Source organism: Nannospalax galili, unplaced genomic scaffold (assembly GCF_000622305.1).
Source record: "Nannospalax galili isolate Female #2095 unplaced genomic scaffold, S.galili_v1.0 scaffold2926, whole genome shotgun sequence".
In the NCBI taxonomy this organism is placed as follows: Eukaryota; Metazoa; Chordata; class Mammalia; order Rodentia; family Spalacidae; genus Nannospalax; species Nannospalax galili.
Window position 1 is genome coordinate 110762 of NW_008354709.1, and position 8713 is coordinate 119474.

An 8713-nucleotide genomic window follows, 5' to 3' on the forward strand; every position below is an offset into this window, starting at 1 on the left:
AAACAAATGTACAATTTGTTTTCCTATCTCGACTTCACCACTCCAGTGCAGGTGTTTATACCAATAGCGAAAGGGTCGAAACAACCAACGCACTGAGATTTGCCATCACTAACCTATGAGCGCTGTACTACACATTAGTTTGTTTTCCCTAGTACACTATAATGCGTCTAAAAAATCTCTAGCTGGGTGTGGTGGCGCACACCTGTAGTCCTAGCATTTGGGAGGCAGAGGCAGGTAGATCTCTGTGAGTTCAAGGCCAGCCTGGTCTACATAGTAAGTTCCAGGACAGCTGGGGCTACAGGGAGACCCTGCTTCAAAAAGACAAAAAAATAATAAATAAAAAAAAAATCTCTAGCTGGAAACATTTCTAAAGGGTTCACTATTCCAGTGTTTTCACACATTTTCAATCTTCAGATTGCTTTTTTTATTGTTTTGAGATAGGATCTCATTATGCAGCACTGGTTGGCCTGGAACTTGCTATGTCGACCAGGCTGGCCTTAGACAGTCGTGCACTGAAACTGGACTCAGATAGTTGTGCACTGCCTGATGTGGACACTGGGAACTGTTTTTTTTGGTGTGTGCTTTTTTTTTTTTTTCTGAGACAGACCTTTTTATAGCCCCAGCTGGTCTAGAACTCACTATGTATACCCGGCTGACTTCTCACCAAGATCCACCTGCCTCTGCCTCTGAATGTTAGGACTAAAGGTGTATGTGTGTCACCATGCCAAGCAAAGATGCTGGGATTGAACTCTGGTCCTTTGCAAGAGCAGTATGCTCTCTTAATCACTGAGCCATCTCTCCAGTGCATTTATTAAAAAAAGATTTGAGTGTGTGTGTGTGTGTGTGTGTATGTGCGTTTTGCCTACATGTATGTAGGTATACCATGTGCATGCCTACGGCTGATGGAGGCTAGAAGAGGATGTTTGAGCTCCTGGAACTGGAGTTAAGGACAGGTGGGTGTTAGCTGCCATGTGGGTGCTGGGAACCAAAGCTGAGTTCTTTGTAAGTGCAGCCAGTGCTCTTAACCACTGAGCCATCCCTCTAGGCCCAAGCCCATAATTTTTAATTTATATTAGAAAACCAGAAACATTTGGAAATATTCTGGTAGTTGGTGGTTAAGAGTATGTTAAAAAGCAGAAGACAGGGGCTGGAGAGATGGCTCATGGGTTAAGAACGCTGGCTGTTCTCACAGAAGCCCTAGGTTTGAATTTCAGCACCCATGCGGCAGCTAACAACTGTCCATAACTCCAGTTCCAGGGGATCCGACAGCCTCTTCTGTCCTCCTTGGGCATTGCATGACACGGATGTACTTACTTACATGCAGGCAATACATGCATACACATAAATAAAAATAATAAAATATTAAAAAAAAAAGCAGAAGACAACAAGAAATGAGAAATTTTTGGCCAGGTGTAGCGGTAAATGCCTGTAACCACTACACTCTGGAGACTGAGTCAGGAAGATCACAAGTTCAATGTCACACTAGGCTATACAAGTTCAATGTCATACTAGGTTATACAATAAGACCATAATTTCAAAAAATTTAAAAAATGCCATATATGGTAATATACATCTATAATCTTAACTACTCAGGAGGTAAAAACAAGAAGACCGTTAAGTTCAAAGCCTACTTGGACTAGAGTAAATTTAAGGCCTGGTTAGCTCAGTGAGAGCCTGTCTCAAAGTAAGAACATAAGCTGGGTGTGGTATTGCATGTCTATAATCCCAGTACTCAGGAAGCAGAGACAGGAGAATGGCCCATAGAGTTCCTGGCCAGCCTGGAGGTGAGAGAACAACTTGCAGAAGTGGGTTCCCTTTTTCTACTATGTGGGTCCTGGGGAATGAACTCAAGTTGTCAGGGTTGATGGTTAAATGCCTTTACCCATTGAGAAATCTTCCAATCTTCCCAATCTTCAGTACGAAAAAAATGCTGCCTCTAATAACCACAAGATTTGTGAATATCCCCACTGTTGCTGTAATGTTTTTTCTTTCTTCTTTTTCTTTCTTTTGTTTTTTTGAGACAGGGTCTCCCTGGAGCCCCAGTTGTCCTGGAACTAGCTATGTAGACTAGGCTGGCCTTAGTGTTGAGATTAAAGCCGGTGCCACCATGCCTGGCTTCTCTTTTAAGACAAAGTTTTGCCAAGTATCCCAGGATAACATCCAACTTATCATCCTCCTGTTTCTCACACTGTGATTACAGATGTGTGCCATCATACCTAGTTCTGGTCTCAAAGTTGTTCCTTTAACCAACCCCCCTCAAAAAAAAAAAATGTTTCTATTTTGTCTTTCAAAGATCTTTCCTCCTTAGCTTTCATCCCTTCATCCTGTTTCTCTTCTGGAAATCTCATAAACACAGTCTTCTTTGTTATGACTGAATTCTGGAGCTTCTGCTTTGAGTTTAGGAATATATCTAAAGGCCAGAGGCTCACTAAGGAGGGCCCTGGGGATCAGAGTACCTGCATGTTTCGTTGCTCTCGCTGCTCTCAGTGTTCCCTGCTAGTTGGCCGCTGTTTTTGGAGCCATTTTCCTGCTTTGGGTCTTGCTGTTCTTCAGGTAACAGCAACAAGGCATTTCTAAGACAAATGGCTGCAAACTCCATACTGGCTACAGGAATGGCTGAAGACTGTCCATCGCTTCAACGAACAAGAATAAATAAGGTAAGTTGACAGCAGAAAAACAAATCAGACTTTGTTGCTATCAGGAATAACTGATTAACTGTTAATGAAAATCTGTCCTCTGGTAGACAGAAATTTTAATAAAAGCAGTTTTACATTTACATACATGTAGGCAATATACTCATACACATAAAAAATTAAATTATTAAAAAAAAAAGAATGGGAAAAAGGAAAGAAACATGTTTTGGTTGACTTTTGCTTTAAAAATACACCTTTACAAGCTGGATGTGGGCATGCACACCTTTAATCCCAGCACTTGGGATTTCTGGAAGATGGAGGCCAGCCTGGTAAACACATCAAGTTCTAGACCAGCTAGGGCTACAGGGAGACCCTGTCTCAAAAAGACCAAAGAGGGGGAGGGATGCCTTTACAAGCTTTGAAACTCAGTATCTTTTATCTTATAATTTGGTTGAACTGTCATAAGTTTGTATTGGTTTATTTAACCCAAATCAGTCATCTTTATCAGAAAAACACAAAATTTTGAGAAGTGACAATAACTTTTGTAGGAAAATAATGCTTTATTATAATAGTCTTAAAAAACAGACAAACAGAAAACAAGCATTAGGGATTGGGGTGTACCTCAGTGGCAGAAGGCATGCTTAGCTCAGTTCAATTCCCAGCCCCAGTTATCTACCAAGTACATTGTAGGTGAACTAAATTAAGACCCAAATCCTGCTGTCTACCAAATACTATTTAACTTTGGACAATTTTTTTTCCTCTTTTTTCAAAAATCTTTTTGTGAGATAGATTCTCATATAGCCCAGACTGGCTTTGAACTTGCTATGTAGCTAAAGATGACCTTGAACTCCTGATCCTCCTGCCTCTACCTCCCAAGTCCTGGGATGGAAAGCATATGCCACTATGCCTGGTGAAACTTTTTTAAAAAAATTAATTTATTTTTATGTGTATGAGTGTTTTGCCTGCATGTATGTAAGTATACCTGTGTGTGTAATGCCCATGGAGGCCAGGAGAGGGCACAGGCATTTAACATAGGGTCTCATAATATGCTAGGCAAGCACATGCTCTATCACTGATCTGTTATCTCCTTGCCCTCCTTTTAACTTTTGAGACAAGGGCTCATTAACTGCCTAGCCTGGTCATGAACTCATCCCATAGTCCAGGATGAACTCTCAGTAATCTTCCTGTCTCTGCCTCCTGAATGTTAAGAAGTGAAAAAGGTAGCGTTGAGTTGGGGTGATGGCACATACTTGCTGCAATCTTAGCATACAGGAGACTGAGTTAGGAGGATCATGTGTTCAAGGTCAGATTGGATAGTGAGACCTTCTCAAGACAAAAGACAACAAAAACGAAACCTCTCTCTCTGAACCCAGAGCTGATGTTTTTCACTAATTTAACAACCAGCAAGCCCTAGAACTCCTCCCATTTCTGCCCTATACTGGGGACACAGGTGTGTGTGTGAGACTTCACTTGGTTATATGGTGCTGAGATACACGCTGAGATGCTTGCTAGGTCCTCATGGTTGTGTGACAAGCTATTTTCCCAGCTCCTCTGGGGTGTTTTGGTTCTCCTGCATCTACCTCCTTATAGGTGTGTCTGGTTTGTACACCAGCTGGGGATCTAACCCTAAGACTTTGTACATGCTAGGCAAACTCTCTACTAACTGAGCTATGATCCCAACCCCTAAAAGCTGTTTATTGAAGGGTACACATGTGCCTTCTATATTGCTTTTGTTGCTTTACATATTAGTCAATTTTCCTTAATAGTAAGAATTAGTTTTAAAAAAATATTTTCATTCATAAAAACTGTGAAAATAGAGCTGGAGAGATGGCTCAGTGTTTAAGAGCACTGACTGCTCTTGCAGAGGACCCAGGTTTGATTCCTGGCACCCACATGGCAGCTAACAACCGCCTGTAACTCCAGTTCCAGGGGACCTGACACCTTCTTCTGACCTCCGAGGGCACTGCATGACACAGGTGCATTTACACAAATGCAGGTAATAAATTCATATGCATAAGATTTTAAAAATAATAGTCAGGCGTGGTGGCACACACGTTTAATTCTAGCACTTGGGAGGCAGAGGCAGGGGGATCTCTGTGAGTTCAAGACCAGCCTGGTCTACATAGCAAGTTCCAGGATAGATGGGGCTACAGGGAGACCATGTCTCAATAAAACAAAAACAAACAAACAAACAAACAAAAAAGCCCACAAAACTGGTAACTGAAACTGTATAGTATCCATGGAAAATTGGTTTGAAGATCTGCATATCTGGTTAGCTTTTATCATCAATTTGACACAATCTAGTCACCTAGAAAGAGGGAACTGAAGAATTTCTTAGATCAGATTGGCTGTGTCTGTGTCTGTGTGGCATTTTCTTGATTACTAATTGATATAGGGGGACTCAGGCCACTGTGGGCAGTACTGGTCCCAGGCAAGTAGCCTGGGCTGTTTAAAAGAATATTCCTGGGCCTGGAGAGATGGCTCAGTGGTGAAGAACACTGGCTGTTCTTGCAGAAGACCTAGGTTTGAATCCCAGCACTCACATAGCAGCTAACAATTGTCCGAAACTCCAGTTCCAGGGGATCTGACAGCCTCTTCTGTCCTCCTCAGGCATTGCTCTATACAGGTGCACTTACCTATATGCAGGCAATACACGCATACATATTAAAAAAAAAAAATTAAAAAAAAAAAAAGACTATTCCTAAGCATGAGCTAATGAGCAAGCCAGTAAGCAGCAGTCCTCCATGGTTTCTGCTTCAGTTTCTGCTTGAGCTCCTGCCCTGATTTCCTTCAATGATAGACTGTGATCTGGGAAGTGTAAGCTAAAATAAACCCTTTCCTTTCAGAAGTTGCTTCTGGTCATGGTATTTATCACAGCAAAAGAAAAAGTAACTAGAACAAGACTCAAATGTAGGTATTCTTCAGTCCCTTATCGAAAATGGTGTAGTAGTCACACATAACCTTAGATATATCCTCCCATACAGTTTATGTCATCTCTAAGGGAATTTCCAACCCATAATATAATATGAATGCTATGTAAACAGTTGTTATGCTGCATAGTTTGGGGATAATGTAAGAAATTAGTTAGTACATGTTCAAGATGGGTACAATTTTTGCTTGTGAATGTTTTCAATCTATGGCTGGTTTAATCCATGGATGACAGACTCATGACAAGAATGGGGAAACTGGGTGATTATCCTGGAACCAGAATCTGGAAATAGAAATAATATACTTCTAATGTCCTCAATCTGGACACTGTGTCCTCAATCTGGACACTGTGAACAATGGTAATGAATGGTCTTGGTTCTGTAGGATGGCAACAATTTCCATACCCATGGATATAACTAATCATTACAGTATATACACTTCCACCCTAAGTCCACAGGGTGAAACAGGATCATACATTCATACTTGCTCTTGACAAGACACTTACTTATACACGGTGTTCTGAACGGACTGTGATGCCAGAACGATTTTCCGGTGATAGCCTTGACCAACAATAGACTGTACAATGCCCTTTTTGGTGGGAAGACCTTTAGTTTCTTGCTCAGAAGTCTACAAAATAAAAACAATTTCAAATAAATTTAAGGAAAGTATAAAATGTGGCATGAAGGGGCTGGAGAGATGGCTCAGCAGCTAACAGCATTGGTTGCTCTTGCAGAGAACCCAGGTTCGATTCCCAGCACCCACACGGCTGCTAAAAAGCATCTATACCGCTAGTTCCAGAGAAACCAACATCCTCTTCTGACCTCTGAGGGCATTGCACTTATATACATGCAGGCAATACACTCATACACATAAAAAATAACTAAATAAAGGGCTGGAGAGATGGCTCAGTTGTTACGAGCACAGGCTGTTCTTGCAAAGGATCCAGGTTCACATCCACAGGGCAGCTAACAACCATCTGTAACTCCAGTCCCAGAGGATCCTATGTCCTCTTCTGACCTCCAAGGGCACTGCTTGTCACAAGTGTACTTACACACATGCAGGCAATACACTTATACACATAAAATAACAATAATAAATGAAATACATTTTAGCTGGGCGTGGGGGCACATGTCTTTAGTCCCAGCAGTTGGGAGGCAGAGACAGGTGAATCTTTGTGAGTTCAAGGTCAAGTCTGGTCTACATAGGGAGTTCCAGGCTAGCTGGTACTACAGGGATGCTGTCTCCAAAAGACCAAAAAACACTAAATAAAATATTTTAAAAATGTGGCATGAGGGGCTGGAGTGATGGTTCAGTGGTTAAGAACACTGACTGTTTTTGCAGAAGACCCAGGTTCAAAACCTAGCACCCACATGACAGCTAACAACTGTCCGTTTACTCTAGTTCCAGGGGATCTGACATCCTCTTCTGTCCTCCTGGGCACTGCATGACATGTGTGCCCTTATATACATGCAGGTAATACATACATATACATAAAAATAAAAAATAAAAATTTAAAAAAATCTTTAAAATTTGGCATGAAATATGATCATCAATGTACAATTATTTAAAAAAAAACTGGGCTATATGTGATGGTCAACTGAGTACCTTTAATTCCAGCACTCAGAAGGCAGAGGCAGGCAGATTTCTGTGAGTTCCAGGCCATTCTAGTCTCTCTACATAGCAAATTGATAAACATAAACTAAAAAATAGTGAAGGCTCGGGCTGGAGAGATGGCTCAGTCATTAAGAGCACTGGCTTTTTTTTTTTTTTTTTCGGTCTTTTTGAGACAGCGTCTCCCTATAGCCCCAGCTGTCCTGAAACTCACTATGTAGACCAGGCTGGCCTTGAACTCACAGAGATCTGCCTGCCTCTGCCTCCCAAGTGCTGAGATTAAAGGCATGCGCCACCATGCCCGGCCCCAAAGCACTGCCTGCTTTTGCAGACGACCTAGGTGAAGTTCCCAGCACACACATGGCAGTTAACAACTGTCTTTAACTCCAGTTATAGGGATCTGACTCCCTCTTCTGGCTTCTGTGGGCACTGCATATACAGGGTACACTTACATACATGTAAGCAGACACTTATACACATAAAATAAAAATAAATAAGCTGGGCATGGTGGTGCACCCCTTTAATCCCAGCACTTGGAGGCAGAAGCAAGCAGATCTCTGTGAGTTCAAGGCCAGCCTGGTCTACATAGCGAGTTCCAGGCCAGCTGGGGCTACAGGGAGACCCTGTCTCAAACAGACCAAAAAATAAATTAATTAAAATAAAAATATAAAAAATATTTAATAGTGAAGGCTGTTATAGTATTCTATAATATTTACCAAGATACAAAATTATTTCATTACAGGAGCTTGATAACACCAGTGATATTTACCTCCCCCTCCACTCTAAGCCTCTAATTACTTTCTGGTGAAATCCCATCTGGTCATCATCTAAGACATCCAAATTCTCATCTACAGCAACAAATTCAAGACAGCCACATGAACTTGCAGAGCTAAGTTTTGTCTTGCAGCCATTTCTCTAAACAAAAATATTTCTGTAACTTACTCTGTGCTTTCTAGTAACTGTAGAAAAGGCCCTCAACACTGAAATTCATAAATGATTAATAAAGTAAGTGATTTCTAGAGAATCATTCATTAATTCAGTCAGAGTCTTGTTATGGAGCCCAGGCCAGCTACACACAAATGACTTCTGACTTCATCATCTGTATACTAAAATTACAGGCATGTGCCACTACATTCAGCCCTTACTCATTTTTTATTTTTGAGACAGGGTCTCTTTGTAGCCCCAGCTGGCCTGGAACTCACTCTGTAGACCAGGCTGGCCTCGAACTCACAGATTCACCTGCCTCTGCCTCCCAAGTGCTGGGATTAAAGGTGTGAGCCACCATATCCAGCTTTTAGCTTACTCATTTTTTTAAATAGATGGTTTAAAAAATATTTTATTTTTATTTATGTACATGTGTGAGTACGTGTGTGAGGAATTAGTTACAGGTGGTTGTGAGCTGCCTGATACAAGTGCTGGGAATTGCTGGGCGTGGTGGTGTATGACTTTAATCCCAGGCGGATCTCTGTGAGTTCAAGGCCAGCCTGGTCTTCATAGTGAGTTCCAGGACAGCTGGGGCTACAGGGAGACCCTGTCTCAAA

General features: G+C 41.6%; 1 protein-coding gene across 4 annotated transcripts in view; it reads right to left on the reverse strand.

The window, feature by feature from the left end:
* The window catches only part of Cnot10 (CCR4-NOT transcription complex subunit 10), an 85197-nt gene that overhangs the window by 28676 nt on the left and 47808 nt on the right, over window positions 1-8713 (reverse strand). For all 4 annotated transcript variants that reach the window (XM_008851932.2, XM_008851930.2, XM_008851933.2 and 1 more), the window contains exons 11-12: window positions 6067-6188; window positions 2457-2633 (exon numbers count right to left, since the gene is read on the reverse strand). In XM_008851932.2, the coding sequence (XP_008850154.1) occupies window positions 2457-2633; window positions 6067-6188 (299 nt within the window). The remainder of the gene's footprint in view (window positions 1-2456; window positions 2634-6066; window positions 6189-8713) is intronic.